Raw genomic sequence first — 16,049 nt, forward strand, 5'->3', positions numbered from 1 at the left:
GGCGATAACTATTAACTAATTAACTATTAGTTATTATTAGTAGTAGTTATTATTAACTATTAACTAGCCGAAAAGAATGCACGTCACACCTCTCTTCATCAATTTGCACTGGCTACCAATAGCTGCTCGCATCAATTTCAAGGCATTAATGTTTGCTTACAAAACCACCACTGGCTCTGCACTCCTTTACCTTAATTCAATACTTCAGACTTATGTGCCCTCTAGAAGCTTGCGTTCTGCAAGTGAACAGCGCATTATTGTGCCATCCCAAAGAGGCACAAAATCACTTTCACAGACTTAAATGTTACCTCTTGGTGGTAGTTAATTTTTTTACTCTATTCACTTGCAGTGTCTCGCCTTACCAGGTTTTAAATAAATATAAGAATATTTAACTGTTAAGATGTTTTTTAGCCAAGTATATCCTTTTTGGAAAGTTCATCAGTCTGTGCCAGTTTTTGCAGAGTGCAACAACTTGTTTTAGTGTTTATTCTCATCAGATGACCTTGTTTTTCTCAGTAAATTATTATATAGCACCTGCACTTGAACATTGACCTGTGTCAACTAAACATCAGATCATATAATATGCTGAGTGTTCATCATGTGACTGTGGAATTTTACTCCAGTTCAGGTTTTACCTGTCACCCATATTCTCCTGAGACACTTGACATTGTATGTATTTTCTATGATTGGAACTTCAAAAATATCCAATCCTCATTCTATTACTTACATTAAGATTTATATACTAAGTATTACATACAATTAAGTTGTTTTACCATTTTCTGTTGAACTGAAACCCTAACTAGATATCAAGAAGGCCCAGTGTGGGTGAGACTGAAAACATGGAGCGCTGATCCGGAGCTGACGATATAAGAAGGGCCGGACTTGGAAACACTTCTGCTAGTCGCTTTGACTCTTGCTTGCTAGCATTACACTCCACAGTAACAATGAAGATCCTGTTTGTGATCCCAGTTTGCCTAAGCCTGATTCTCAGCAGCTATGCACAGAAGCCTGAACCTTGCAGTAAGACCTCCTGACCTTTTGTCTTTTGCTTGCCAATAGTGTAAACTTAAAGCTTTAGAAGTCAAAAGAACGAAAAATGAATATATGCTTGTTTTGTATCATTTGAGAAGACTAAATAAACCTTTTCACTCTCTTTTGACTTCCAGAGTCTCCACCTTTGCTTGAAGGGGCACTGACCGTGGTAAGTAGGCTGTCTTGATGAGAATATTAAGCTCCAAGAAAACTAAAAAACTTCTTATCAGAGGAACTTGTTATTTTCGTCTGAATGAACCATATCAAACTCCCTCTCTAACTTCCTTTACTAGTTGGCTTATCTCTACAGAAAACTACCTCACGCAAATGCCAACTGTGAATTATGTGAAAGTGTTCTCTCGTTTTCTCTCCAACACAGTTCATCCCTGGACACCACTTGCGTGTTTTTGAGAAATTCTCCTATGATGCTTATGGACAGAATATCCGAGTTCTAGCAGCTGGAAAGGAAGGCAACACGACTTTCTTTGTTGACAGGCTTCTGCTCTTTAGAGAGGTGAAGTACCACAGTTTAAGGATAAATAGCAAACATAAACTTCATCACTGGGCTTTTTGTTGCTGACACTTGCTAGTTTGCTGTCCTCTCAACAGGGAGTCAACTATGAGATCCATTATCACAACCGCACTTGTGTTAAGACAGCATTAAAGGACAGTTTCAGACATCTTGGGGTTCCCCATGATGCCCATTTCCTCCATCAATTTGTCTTGGGTAGCAGCTCTATAGAAGGACAAGGACTGCTGGTCAATAACTGGAATGGAACAGCACAGGAAACAAAAGGTAATGTGCGTCGTTAGCCTGCATGATGGTTCTCAGTCAGGTTTTTAACACTCAGCACTTGCTATAAAACAAGTGTATAAAAACGTAGCACTTTTTGAACTTTCTAAACACTTGTTTTCAACTTAAAAAGGCAACTTTTCCACAGAAAAAATAAAAATCTGTCATTAATTACCCTTAACCTCATGTTGTTCCAAACCTGTAATACAGTGCCTTGGAAAAGTATTCATACCCCTTAGTTTTTTTCACATTTTGTTTTGTTGCAGCATTAGGTTAAACTGCTTTAAACTGTTTTTCCCCACATCAATGTACACTCCATACACCATAATAATGACAAAGCAAAACCCAGATTTGCAAACTTTACAAATTTATTAAAAATAAAACACTGAAATAAGTACATTGCATAAGTATTCATACCCTTAACTCAGTACATAGTTGAAGCACCTTTACAGCCTCAAGTCTTTTTGGGTATGATGTGACAAGCTTTGCACAATCTGCATTTGGCAATTATCTGCCATTCTTTGCCTCACCTTTTCACCTCTCAAGCTCTGTCAGCTTGGATGGGGGCTGCCAGACATTTTCTAGAGTCCTAGTTGTTTTAATCGTCTTCCATTATGGATAATGGAGGCTACATGCTTCTGTGAACCTTCAATGCAGCAGATTTTTTTCTGAACTCTTCCCTAGATCATTGCCTTAACGCAAGTCTGTCACTGAGCTCTACAGGCAGTTATCTTGACCTCAGGACTTGGTTTTTGCTCTGATATGCATTTTCTGTTAGACCTTTTCTGAGAGGTGTGTGCCTTTCTAAATCATACTCATTCAAATGAATTTGCCACATCTAGAAGCAATATGAGTGCTCCTGAGTTAAATTTCGAGTGTCCCAGAAAAGGGTATGAATACTTATGCAACGGGATATTTTCAGTTTTTTATTTTTTATAAATTTGCACAAATGTTAAAAAACTATTTTTTGCTTTGCCATTATGGAGTAGGGAGTGTAGATTGATGTGGGGGAAAAAAGTAATTTAAAGTAGTTTAACATAAGGCAGCAACATAACAAAATGTGAAAAAAAATGAAGGGGTATGAATAATTTTGCAAAGCACTGTACCTTCGCTCATCTTCTAAACACAAATTAAGAAATTTTTGATGAAATCTAAGAGCTTTCTGAGCTTTCCTGCATAGACAGCAACACAACTACCATGTTCAAGATAGTAAAAAAAAACTCCATGTAACATCAGTGGTTTAGAGCTTTCTGTGAGCAACCTTTCTAGGTCTTGAACATGTCAGTTGCATTGCTGTCTACACAGGGTCAGGACTATCTTAATAAGCATATCTTAATTTGTCTTTCTAAGATGAACAAAGGTCTTATGGATTTGAAACAACATGAGGGTGAGTAATAAATGACATAATTTTCATTTTTGGGTCAACTACATAACTTGCTTATCATTTTAGGTTGAGTAAACCAATATAAAATTTGCTTTCTAACGTCTCTTACTAGTAGGTTTATGTTCTCTGTATTTCTCCGCAGAACCCTACCTGCTGACCTTCACTGCGTTTGGCTGTGTGCCTCTCTATACCCTCGAATTCACAGAGCAAGGAGAATTAGACGTCATGACAAGGTTAGTCGAATAAACTGGATAGACAAAGTATGCTAGACTGTCCCATACAGAAACTGTAACCGTGTTTAACTCTGCTTTTCATTAAAACCCATAGATAATACTTCTGTAATCAAGTCTGCAATCTTGTCCTTAACCTGACCACATTTGTAGTATACTGATGAAGAACAACAGGAAATTATTAACAGTGACCTTCTTAACCAATTACATGTGTTTACATTGCCTTTCCTCTTCCTCTGATCAAGGCATGCACATAAATAAAACAAAATGCGTGCTCCATGAATGCTCTGGACAAGATTTCCTCAAGCATGAAAAAAACAACAACAACTGATTTTGTTAACAGTGACAATGACAAATGTAGGACGCTGAATGGTTCTCAGTGTGTATATACAGTTGAAGTCAAAAGTTACCATACACCTTGCAGAATCTGCAAAATGTTAATTATTTTACTAAATAAGAGGGATCATACAAATTGCATGTTATTTTTTATTTAGTTCTGACCTGAATAAGATAGATGTTTGCACATAGTCCACATAGGAAAATAATAGTTGAATTTATAAAAATGACCCTGTTCAAAAGTTTACATACACTAGATTCTTAATACCGTGTTGTTACCTGAATGATCCACAGCTGTTTTTTTTTTTGTTTGTTTGTTTGTTTGTTTTTGTTTAGTGATAGTTGTTCACAAGTGCCTTGTTTGTCCTGAACAGTTAAACTGCCTGCTGTTCTTCAGAAAAGTCCTTCAGGTCCCACAGATTCTTTGGTTTTTCAGCATTTTTGTGTATTTGAACCCTTTTCACATTGAGGACAACTGAGGGACTCATATGCAACTATTACAAAAGGTTCAAATGCTCACTGATGCTCCAGAAGGAAAAACAATCCATTAAGAGATGGGGATGAAAACTTTTGAAACTTGAAGATCAGGGTAAACTTATTTCGTCTTCTGGGAAACATGTAAGTATCTTCTGTAGCTTTTGAAGGGCAGTACTAACTGGAAAAAAAATCGATATTTAGGCAAAATAAGTGTACACATCCTCATTCCGTTCAAAAGTTTACAACGCTGGATCTCAATGGATTGTTTTTCCTTCTGAATCATCAGTGAGCGTTTGAACCTTCTGCAATAGTTGCATATGCGTCCCTCAGTTGTCCTTAGTGTGGAAAGATGGATCTCAAAATCATACAGTCATTGTTGGAAAGGGTTCAAATACACAAAAATGCTGAAAAACCAAAGAATCTGGGGGACCTGAAGGACTTTTCTGAACATGCAGGCAGTTTAACTGTTCAGGACAAACAAGGGACTTATTAACAACTATCACTAAACCAAAAAAAAAGAGCTGTGGATGATTATTAAGAACACAGTATTAAGAATTAAGTGTATGTAAACTTTTGAAAAGGGTTATTTTTATAAATTCAACTATTATTTTCTCTTGTGGACTACATGTAAACATATTTTATGTCAAATATAACATTAAGGCCGTACTAAATAAAAAAAAATAACATGCATATTGTGTGATCCCTCTTATTTTAGTAAAATATTTAACATTTTGCAGATTCTGCAAGGTGTATGTAAACTTTTGACTTCAACTGTATAATGACAAATAGCTAAAGACCCCATTGGAACTCTTTCCTCACCATTTTAGATTTTTTTTTATTATTATTATTACCAGTTGTTTGATACGAATGCATCTGTAAAACAGCAGCAGATGGTGAACCAATGCGTATAAAGTGCATAAATCAATTTGTCCTAAACATGTGACAAGTTTATATTAAGGGCTTTAAAATATCTCATAAAATAGCTAATGTGTCTAAAATGGCTTGCCCCGTCTGTTGCTCGAATTGATATGATTTTTTTGGCCATATCGCCCAGCCCTACTACCACGCAAATGTTCCTGTCCATGTATTTTATATTTAACACCTTGGTCACCCTTATGGATCAATAAAGTACCATCTTAAAGCAAATCCTAAGTTCAAATGGATCTAAAGACCAACATGTAAAGCATGATTTAACCCATTTCTTTTTTCCATAGCTTCTTTGATCTAGTGGAGGGAATCGAGAACCCAGAAGTCTTCATCCCTCCGTCATTCTGCGATTCTGTGGAAGTGCTGCCAGCCAAAGAAGGTGTTGAGGCAAAATCCTTCATCGATCTTCTGTGAGAGGAACCACGTGGGTTTATGTCAGTGCATGTCCATCTAAAATTGCAGCATGGACAATCATTTTTGATTTCAATGAACCATTTGGGTTTTTTCAAACCTACACACATTAAACAATAATGTGGCTATCCAAACTGACTACTGCAAGTTCTTTTTATTCTCATGAAAGTCAAATACAGTCAAACTTGGTAAAGCAATTCCATTCCTATCATGAATGACAGGCAGTCTGTAACTACAAGAAACAAACAAAAAACAAAAAACAAAAAAAAAACACACAACTGAATGAAATAACCATATACTGTATATACAACTGAAAAAATGCAGGTTATTCAAAGAAAACTGTACAATGTCCAGTGCCTGTTATAACAGAATCTCCAGAGAATTCTCCAAGAGTCTTTAGCGGGTTTTGACAGGAAATTGCAACGTTGAGTGCTGGGCTCTCGTGTTCACATTTCACAGGTTTTCGAGTCGAGTCAAACCCACAGCACAGAAACAGACGAGGCCTTAGCAGCAACAGATGCAGATCTGTTATTTGTACAGGATGTCGTAGTGGCCCGGTCGGTAGAGCAGGAAAATCCTGGGTTCTCCATCTTCAGGGAAGACGTGGTGATTAACTGTTCCCCCCTCTCCTCGATCCATGTACTCCACCTGGATGCACACGTTTAAAGCCTGAGCCAAAGCTATAATGTGAATGTGGTCACTCTCTTTGGACATGGGCTCCACCTCCTGGCCAAAACAGAATGACATGCTGGTTTAAAATGTTGCAAAGTCATTGAAGAGCAGGTTATTCTACAAAACTGAATGAAAAATAATCATAAAGAATATGATTAATCAACAAAGAATAATGTGTTGTTCAGTGTCACCTGTTGGCAGAATTCTCGAACGGTGCGGCCGCCCTCTATGAAGTGCTGGAAGAAGTCTTCCTCTCTCTGCAGGTACCCAGAGGTCACCAGGCGCAGATAGACAACAAGATAATCCGACACGCTCTGCTCATTAAAGGAGCCGAGCAGCTCACCTACAGACGTTTGCTTATCGCAAGCCTCAATCAGGTCCATGAACTGTAGAGAACAAGACAGGGGGAAGTTCATTATACATGAAACTTATTTAAGAGTATTACTGACCGGAAAGAAAGAAAAGGGCAAACAGGAGTTTTGAGATCTCAGATGTGGCACTCATATTTGTACATAATTGCAACGGCACCACAAAGAAGCAGGGATGATTTAATTTCCAGTTTTGTTATTGTTAGCTAAAACTATTAAAATTGAGTTAAGTTAAATACTGCTAAATATGCTTGAAACCTTCAGCTTTAAAGTTCTTTTAATTGAGCTAAGAGGTATTGATCTTCTGTTGCCCACACATCGTACATAATACAAATTCGCAGGTCAGACTTCAATTTTTTTTTATTTTTTATTTTTTTTAATGGAATGAAAAGTGTGATGTGCCTGTCTCTTTAGACAATGTTGCCTTGGCATATAAATGTACAGTTGAAGTCAAAAGTTTACATACACCTTACAGAATGTTTATTATTATACCAAAATAAGGGGGATCATAGAAAATGCATGTTATTTTTTATTTAGTACTGACCTAAATAAGATATTTCACATAAAAGATGTTTACATATAGTCCACAAGAGAAAAAAAAAAAAGAGATGGATTTATAAAAATGACCCGGGTTACAATCCTTCAGGTCCCACAAATTCTTTAGTTTTCAAGCATTTTTGAGTATTTGAACCCTTTCCAACAATGGCTGTGATTTTGAAATCTTTTCACACTGAGGACAACTGAGGGACTCATATGGAACTATTACAGAAGGTTCAAATGCTCGCTGATGCTCCAGAAGGAAAAACGATGCATTACGAGCCAGGGGTGTAAACTTTTGAACAGAATGAAGATGTGTACATTTTTCTTATTTTGCCTAAATATCATATTTTTTCATTTAGTGCTGGCTTTCAGAAGTTACCTACATGTTTCCCAGAAGACAAAATAAGTGAAATTTACCCTGATCTTCTACGTTTTCACCCTCATCATTGTAACATACAAGTGTATATATACAAATATATATGCATTTTAAAAAATAACAATCTAACCAAAATGACTTCAAATAATGCAATAAGTCGTTGTCTGGATTCAATTAAGCAAATTCGCAGTTCATAGCTTTTTATTTCTAAACAACAATGTTTGAAGATGTACCTATGTACAAATTTCAAGATGACAATGCCAAGATTCACGAGGCTCAAATTAGCTATTTTTCTATCATCCTGTTTTTAAGCGCATTTTGAAGTAGCGAATGAATCAGAAATGAGAGATGAAAAAAACAAAAAAAAAACATCTTACGCTCACTTGAGGTGGTTTTCGACTTGTGCGGATAACGGTAACGCAAATAAAAGAAGATGAACACAATTGCTGAATAAAATGTTATCGGCATTCTTAAATGTCACAGAAAAGTCTGTCGCCAAAGTATTTCTGTATAATTGCCTCACAGAACCAGAACAGAATCTTACACGACTGCATTCCCATCCACCTCCAAAACGACAGCATTTATTGTAATTCATCTGTTAGCTTTGAGGCGCAAGCAATTTCTTATATCTGACCCTGAACCACAAAACCAGTCGTAAGTAGCACCTATATATTTGTAGGAATAGCCAACAACAAACTGTATTGGTCAAAATGATCAATTTTTCTTTTATGCCAAAAAGTCATTAGGATATTAAGTAAAGATCATGTTCCATGATATTTTTTAAATTTCCTACTGTAAATACATCAAAATTAATTTCTGATTAGTAATATGCACTGCTAAGAACTTCATTTGGACAAATTTAAAGGCGATTTTCTCAATATTTAGATTTTTTGTACTCTCAGATTCTAGATTTTAAAATAGCTGTTTCTCAGCCAAATATTGTCCTATCCTAATATCAATGCAAAGCTTATTTATTCAGCTTTCAGATGATGTATACATCTCAATTTATATAAAAAAATTACCCTTATTACTGATTTTGTGGTCCAGGGTCACATGTATGAAAATTATGATATTCAGTGGCTTCTCCTACTTCCTAGTGATATTTAGTGCCAGTTTTATGATGCAGTGCTTATTCGCAAATGTTTTATGCGATTTTCCAATTCTGCGCAACAAGTTAAATTCACAACTTTGGATGGAAACCCATCTATTGTGAAAGATTGGCTGCCACAGAGTGCTTAACCCCATTTAAAGTCTTTGGGATGTGCTTAAGTACTTTACACCACTTGTGCTTTCATTGTGGCATTGTTTCGAAAACATTATGCAACATTACAACTTTTATTTCCATCAAGAGTTGCATTAATTTTTAACTGAGATCTTGTTTTGACATGGGGAGAGTCAACCCTTCTTTAAAGCTGACTCCATCACAGCCCAAAGACTTTCAATGGGGTTAAGACTCAATGATGAACAATTCATGTGTAAAAATTATTCTTCAAGCTCACTGAACCAGTATTTCAGAGTTTAAGCCCAATGAACCTTGAGAATACTGAAAATTTAGCTGTGACCACAGGAATAAATAGCAATTTAAAATATATTCAAATAGAAAACTTGTAAAAATGTTTCACAATGTTATTGCTTTTGCTGTATTTTAAATCAAACAGGGTTGGTGAGCAGAAGATGATTCTTTATAAAACAAGACAAAAACAAAAAAAAAATATTTTGACTGGTGGTGTATTAGTTCATCATACTCATGTAAAGACTTACTGTGTTATGAAAATCTTCAATGGTGAATTCTGTAAAACCTTGGCTCACCAGATCAAGTTTACTCTTGGCAGCAATAGCCTTAAACCTGCCAAGGGAAAACAAATCAACAGAGTCTTAGAGTAATGTACTAAAGGTTACAGAAGCTCAGACAATTATCTTCTCCTCACACTTTCACGTAAATGATCTTAACAGGCATGACACAACAAGTAGATTATCTCTCCACACTGAAAATGAAAACACTGTGCGATGTTGAATAAACAACGTTCACTGACTTCAGCTGAATGGAGACTGGCAGGTGGTTACCTATGTAATTCTTTGCTGTCTTCAAGTAAGGACTCCAGATGTGAGAAACCAAAAGCTCTGTAGAAACAGTTCCCATCTGGCCGTGTTTTGCGTATAGATGAGTACTTCTTCTGCAAGTCCTGTTGACAAAACAATTTTATTCGCTAAAACAACAATAACAGTCAGAGATGGGGATTTCTTTGTTTGAATATATTTGTGTGTAAATAAACATTAATTGCTTTCTTCGCTCTAGGGTGTGTGACTGGATAACTAAGATAAAAGATGAGTGCATAATAATAACATATGCATAACATTCCATAAACATTAATTATTGAAACAATTCACTTACTTTTATCTTCTGCTGGTAAATGGCGTCATCGTCAGCATACTCCCGCTTAAGAACCGACAGATCCTGTCTTTCTGACACCAATGAAATATTGGTCGCTATCTACAATGATATTCAGAATAGGTTAAAGACTGATATACAAGGCTAAAATACCAGAAATAGTAAATGTGGATATTTGTTTAAAAGTTAATCCTAGTTCCTCAATACATTTTAGTATCACTAATATACTAGTTTTATTAATATTTTTTAAAGTATTTAGTAGAAAGACCTTTTATTTAAGAACCAATGTGTGTATAAAGCATAACATACATAGATTGTTTGAAAATACAAACTATTGAGAGAATGACTCAACAATTACCTCATGTTGAATCTGATCTTGCTGTGCAATAATGGCTTCATCATATGCAAGACAATTCAGCCCTTTCAAAAAACAAACACAATTAAATGTAAAACACTGACAATTTTGACTATTACTTAAAAACTAGCAAAACTCATAATCAGTCATAAACATTATTATTGCTGTTACCACGAGTGTGCTCGTTTCACAAAGCGTTTTTTTTACCGCGTGTGTGTCACACTTCACAACATTTTCGTTTATTGAATGTTTATATAACGCTAATGATCGTATATGGCATTTTATAAAGATCTGGACACTGAAACAAGTGCTTTGAAACATAAACAATTAACTCTCAGCTATTGTTGTTAGCAGGTTAGCAAAGCGCTAGCTGCTGATCGCTTCAGCTCTTGTGCATCAAACAGCTCAAAGTAACGTCGGTATGTGGAAACTGATACAGACAGGAGTTGGTCCTGGCTCAACTGTGGTAAAGTAATTCTCACCATCAGCCTCTTTTTGAGAGATCTCTTGCTGTTGCTCCTCCGCCATGTTCCTGCTGAAGAGTCATTTCCGGTCACCTGATTGATTGGAACCGCTGGAGATGAACCCACTTCCGGTTGAGATTTTAACCTGACTACATCGGTGTGAAAAATGATACTTTCTGAACGTGTATGTTTTGCATTGTGTTCAGTTTACTCCGTTTTCTGGTGGTAAGTATACATTTTGACATAATTACTAACAATTAAGAACTAGGCAAGGCACCAGTGACAAACTCTTATAGATAATTAATTTTAAGCATCATAGTAAAATTAAGTAATATATAAAACTAAAATAAATACACCATGCCATTATGTTAAATATTTCTGAAATAAAGGCTAGTTATATTTGCATGTGTATGTGCAGAATAATACTTTTTTTAATAAAATGTTAATTATATAATGATGGTGTGTGACACTCAGTTCAGTTGGGTTTTTCTCCAAACGAGTTAATGATCTGAATCAGGTGTGTTAAAAAAGGAGATAATTAAAATGATTTTAGACACAGGACTGCAAACATCCGCAAAATTAATATTTTTTGAATATTTGAAATATTTTTGTGACTGAAAATTCATGTTTGTTACCTTATTTTGAGACCTACACTACCAGTCAAAAGTTTTTGAACAGTAATATTTTTGTTTTTTTAAGAAGTGTCTTCTGCTCACCAAGCCTGCATTTATTTGATTTAAAATACAACAAAAACTGTAACATTCTGAAATATTTTTACTATGTAAAGAAACTTCTTTCTATTTGAAAATTTTTAAAATGTAATTTATTCATGTGCTTCAAGCTGAATTTTTAGCATCATTACTCCAGTCACATGACCCTTCAGAAATCATTCTAATATTCAGATTTACTATTATTATTATGTTGTAAACAGCAGAGTAGAATTTTTTTTGGTTTCTTTGCTGAATGGAAAGTTCAGAAGAACAGCATTTTTTCTGAAATAGAAATCTTTTGTAACATTACTGTCTTCATCATTACTTTCAATCAATTTAAAGCATCTTTGCTATAGGGAAGACATTTCTATAATTTCTTTGGATCTTTCTATTCATCAAATAATCCTGAAAAATATATATATTCAACTGTGATAAATATTGATGATGATAATAATAAATATTTCTTGAACAGCAAATCAGCATATTATAATTTCTGAAGAATCATGTGACACTGAAGATGAAAAAACCACAGGAATAAATTACATTTCTAAATATATTGAAATAGAAAGCAGTTATTTTTAATTGTAAAAAATATTTCACAATATTACTGCTTTCGCTGCATTTTGGATCAAATAAATGCAGGCTTGGTGAGCAGAAGATCATTTTCAAAAACTTTTGACACTAGTGTATTCATATCCAACATTTTAAGTATTTGGTAAATGCAAATTATATTCTTATATTTGATGTACAAGCCTTTCAGAGTAATTGAGTGAATTCAATTAATTGAATTGTTAATATATAATATTTTAAATGCCAATCCTATTATATAGCCTAACACACACACACACACACACACACAACTATGGAGTTTTCTCACATTTCTGTGTTTTTTCAGCAGCTGAAGTCATCACAGTTGGGTAAAATCCAAGAGCAGTGAATGGGAGAGTACCACAAATATATTTTTGCGTTCCCATTTGTTCAGATAGCAAAAGGAAAACTCCACTATAGTGTTTTCACAATTTTCTATCAAAGGAAAAAAATTGAGACTGATATCTGTAGTCAAAAAAGAGAACGATGTCAATTTATCATCCCTCCCATAGACGTGGCATTGGAAACACCCTCCGTTTTTTTATATTTTTTATATATATAAACGAAGGAATTATGATGCTGATGACTATTGAAACACATCAGTCTTGTGAAAGGGTCCATTTAGCCTTAAGAAATATTAAATATGATTTCATGGTATAATGTATTTATTTTTGTTTGATATTATAATTTTGTTTTAAGATGACACTTAATCACAAAATTAATCTTCTATGAAAGTTTGTTACTGTTGCCTTGCCTCATAAGCTACTGAAGCAATATATCTTTTCAGTGTTGTCAGAAAAAGTAATGGAAAATAATAGACATGCAGAATTTAAGATTTAAATAACTGTTTATTTAAAATGTAACAGCTCCAGTTAAGGAGAATTGAATCACCCATGATTACATAGTTGGTAACAGGGAGCAAACAGCTCAGTGTGACAAAGACAGGAGTGTTTGAAGGAAAGTAAACGCATGGAGAGGTAGTAGGGTGGCTCAAATGAGTGGAACTGTTCCGTTGTTTAGGAAGGTTGGAGGTCTGTCAGATGGTGGTCCCAATGTGTTAAAAGCAATAAAACCAGAACAACTGCTTTCAGTCCATGAGAAGTGGATCACTCAGACTGAGCACCATTCTTATTTTTGTAGCTTTCCAGGTTGGCCAGAACCCACCCAGACGGTCCCAGGATGGTGAGAGAGAAAACGGCCAGTCCAATTACGGTCTCCTGTAAAAACATACACAAGAACCAAACAGCTGTTAGAGTTAAACTGTTGTGACCAGTTTATTTACAGTTCATGGCAGCATACAGCTACTACTTTAAAGGGATAGTTCACCCAAAAATTAAAATTCTGTCATTAATTACACACCCTCATGTCCTTCCAAACTCTTAAGACCTTTGTTCATCTTTGGAACACAAATAAAGATAGTTTTGATGAAATCTGAGAGCTTCTGAGCCTGTATAGACGGTAACGCAACCACCACATTCAAGGCCCAGAAAGGTAGTAAGGACATTGTTAAAATAGTCCATGTCAGGTCAGAAAGCTCTCGGATTTCACCAAAAATATCCTTGTGTTCTGAAGATTAATGAAGGTCTTACAGGTTTGAAACAACAAGAGGATGAGTAATTAATGACAGAATTTTAATTTTATTTTGGTAAACGATTCCTTTAAAGGATAACTATTGCCAAAATGCAACCTGGGCTGTTTTTTTTTATATATATATATATACATACTGTAAACGAGACAAAAATATATCTAAAAGCATAATTACGACAAACGAGCCGTTTTTGAGATTGACCGTGATTTCATTTTGTTTTCAATGGACAGTGAATGGGAATACTAGGGGCATAACTTTGAGTGCATAAAAATCAATATTTTTACAACACTAAGAAGGCTCGACACACCATGAAACTTTGCTCGAAGTATCGCCTGGGTCTCTACACATGAACTCGAGCATTGAGAACATTGTTTGCGTACACAGAGTTTACTAAAAAGAAAGGTTTTGAACAACTCACTTACACTGTTTTGGTTTCCGCTCGCAGCCATCATGTCAGTCAAGAAGTGTCGATCTCGGATTGCGAATGAATGGACTCCATAGGACGAAATATTAGGCTTATATGAGGCTCTTTTTACAACTAGAAGGTTAATATTGTTTTTCACTTATGACAAAACAACAAATTAGCCGTGCATTTATATGGAAATATGCTTTAGGAGCTATCCATCCTCACATTCGGAGATCGACACCTCTTGACTGGCAAGACGGCCACGAGCGGAAACTCCAACAGTGAAAGTGAGTTGTTCAAAAACTTTCTTTTTAGTAAACTCTGTGTACACAAACAATGTTCTCAATGCTCGAGTTCATGTGTAGAGACCCAGGCGATACTTCGAGCAAAGTTTCATGGTGTGTCGAGCCTTCTTAGTGTTGAAAAAATATTGATTTTGATGCGCTCAAATTTAGGCCCCTAGTACTCCCATTCACTGGCCATTGACCACAAAACGACATCACGGTCAATCTCAAAAATGGATCGTTTGTCGTAATTATGCTTTTAGATATATGTTTGTCTCGTTTACAGTAAAAAGACAGCCCAGGTTGCATTTTTGGCAATAGTTATCCTTTAATATATCTGCTATCACTGCAGTCTGTCATTTGAAGCTAATTTGTGCCATCTTACGACTCAAACAGGTTACTGAGACTACAAACTGTAATAAAAATGACCCTGGAGATCTTCGGTATTAATTTTAACATGTTGTGCATAAACAGTTGCAGTTGGAGAAACGTATTGTCTTATGCTGCCTTCATGTGATATGGGAAAGATGAGGCTTTCCACTTGTGAAGTGGAAAATACCAGTGTGTCGTGTTCAGGTGCTTTTGTTGTCGTAGTGAAGAGAAACATGGCGGACTCGGAATTTGTCCTCACATGATACTTTGGTAAAACAGACCGAATAAAATAACATGAGAAAATTACCTCCTTCAGAATTGCACTGCACCCTACTGGAGTCGAGCCCCGACGAGCTAGCATCTTCTCTTAACGGTATTTTTAAAGACAACACTACGTTTAAATAGCGACGTTATTAAAATTATTTATGCCCCAGCATTATGGGGGCTACAAACTAACCAACTAACTAACCAACTAAACAGCAGAGAACTTTTAACATCATGCAATGCTACCATTCAGTATAGTTTCGTTGCTGTCCGCCATGTTGAAAGGTCAAAGTTTATCCCATCTCGGCAGCTCAGGTATCATCAAAATTTCGAGCTTTCCAGTGGAAATTACAACGTGAGTGGGTGTTCATGTGCAATTTCGATGTCGGATTTTGGTATTTACCATAATTACGATAGCACATGAAGGCAGCATTATTGACAGACTACGTTAATGGACTGTTTTCCTTCTGTGATGCCGTTTCATAAAACGAGCATGCATTACATTTTAGTTTCTATTTAAAAGAAAATGAGTTAAAAATGTAGATTCAGTTCACAATCTATCGCCTATCAGCACCACGACCTTCTGTATAACCGCGGTCGCCAAGATGATTCTAGGTAACGTTAACATTACTGTTTCAACCCCGTCCCCAAATCACATCAGTTCAAAATAAATGCGGAAGTACAGATATGGCCTATTTATAATTCAGACCTGGATTTGAGTTAAACTCAAACTAAACTGAATTTTATGACTATGTATGTTTCCGATCGTCACAGTGATTCTAAAGGTGAATGCCAAGGAGATCACGGCCTGCCCTTCACAATGCTGCAGAGGAAACAACCCAGCTCTCTACAGATACTCACAGCGGGCCCAACGCTATCCTTGGCGGGTCGTGTGGCGATGTTGGCTCGCTGGGTGATGGTTGATCCCCGCAGAGCCGGAGCGGTGCGCATACGAGCGATTCCCCGCAGAAGTCCAGACATCTTTATGCTCTGAAGTCGAGTGTGTAATGACCAGGAAGAGGTAAAGGACACCGGAATGTGTGGTAAGATTGCAGCAAGCGCTCATGGGTAATGTGAACATCC

The 16,049-nt window shown here is 36.0% G+C and overlaps 3 protein-coding genes across 3 annotated transcripts; 1 reads left to right on the forward strand and 2 right to left on the reverse strand.

Annotated features, from left to right (window-relative positions):
* The first annotated feature begins 870 nt into the window (after positions 1–870).
* epdl2 (ependymin-like 2) lies at positions 871–5,724 on the forward strand. The gene is made up of 6 exons (XM_073824400.1): positions 871–1,020; positions 1,167–1,201; positions 1,412–1,546; positions 1,642–1,828; positions 3,352–3,442; positions 5,467–5,724. Exons 1-6 carry the CDS (start codon positions 945–947, stop codon positions 5,591–5,593), a joined length of 651 nt encoding a protein of 216 aa, XP_073680501.1. The 5' UTR covers positions 871–944; the 3' UTR covers positions 5,594–5,724.
* Positions 5,725–5,729: 5 nt separating this feature from the next.
* On the reverse strand, positions 5,730–10,857 carry otub1a (OTU deubiquitinase, ubiquitin aldehyde binding 1a). Its single transcript, XM_073824399.1, has 7 exons — positions 10,773–10,857; positions 10,294–10,355; positions 9,939–10,037; positions 9,611–9,729; positions 9,308–9,392; positions 6,454–6,648; positions 5,730–6,316 (listed from the first exon to the last, which is right to left on the reverse strand). The coding sequence occupies exons 1-7, from the start codon at positions 10,816–10,818 to the stop codon at positions 6,119–6,121; spliced, it is 804 nt and encodes a 267-aa protein (XP_073680500.1). The 5' UTR covers positions 10,819–10,857; the 3' UTR covers positions 5,730–6,118.
* A 2,023-nt stretch (positions 10,858–12,880) lies between these two features.
* On the reverse strand, positions 12,881–15,993 carry cox8a (cytochrome c oxidase subunit 8A). The gene is made up of 2 exons (XM_073824745.1): positions 15,828–15,993; positions 12,881–13,269 (listed from the first exon to the last, which is right to left on the reverse strand). The coding sequence occupies exons 1-2, from the start codon at positions 15,945–15,947 to the stop codon at positions 13,159–13,161; spliced, it is 231 nt and encodes a 76-aa protein (XP_073680846.1). The 5' UTR covers positions 15,948–15,993; the 3' UTR covers positions 12,881–13,158.
* Positions 15,994–16,049: the final 56 nt, after the last annotated feature.

Source organism: Garra rufa, chromosome 19 (assembly GCF_049309525.1).
Source record: "Garra rufa chromosome 19, GarRuf1.0, whole genome shotgun sequence".
Classification (NCBI taxonomy): Eukaryota; Metazoa; Chordata; class Actinopteri; order Cypriniformes; family Cyprinidae; genus Garra; species Garra rufa.

Excerpts from the sequence above, each read along its gene's own strand:
- epdl2 (XM_073824400.1), top strand. The coding sequence starts at position 945 with ATGAAGATCCTGTTTGTGATCCCAGTTTGCCTAAGCCTGATTCTCAGC. Across the intron at positions 1,829-3,351 it reads AACAGCACAGGAAACAAAAG|AACCCTACCTGCTGACCTTC; the intron begins GTAATGTGCGTC and ends ATTTCTCCGCAG. Across the intron at positions 3,443-5,466 it reads GAATTAGACGTCATGACAAG|CTTCTTTGATCTAGTGGAGG; the intron begins GTTAGTCGAATA and ends TTTTTTCCATAG.
- otub1a (XM_073824399.1), bottom strand. The coding sequence starts at position 10,818 with ATGGCGGAGGAGCAACAGCAAGAGATCTCTCAAAAAGAGGCTGATG. Across the intron at positions 6,649-9,307 it reads TTGAAGATTTTCATAACACA|TTCATGGACCTGATTGAGGC; the intron begins GTAAGTCTTTAC and ends TGTTCTCTACAG. Across the intron at positions 6,317-6,453 it reads TTCGAGAATTCTGCCAACAG|GAGGTGGAGCCCATGTCCAA; the intron begins GTGACACTGAAC and ends TGTTTTGGCCAG.
- cox8a (XM_073824745.1), bottom strand. The coding sequence starts at position 15,947 with ATGTCTGGACTTCTGCGGGGAATCGCTCGTATGCGCACCGCTCCGGCT. Across the intron at positions 13,270-15,827 it reads AGGATAGCGTTGGGCCCGCT|GAGACCGTAATTGGACTGGC; the intron begins GTGAGTATCTGT and ends ATGTTTTTACAG.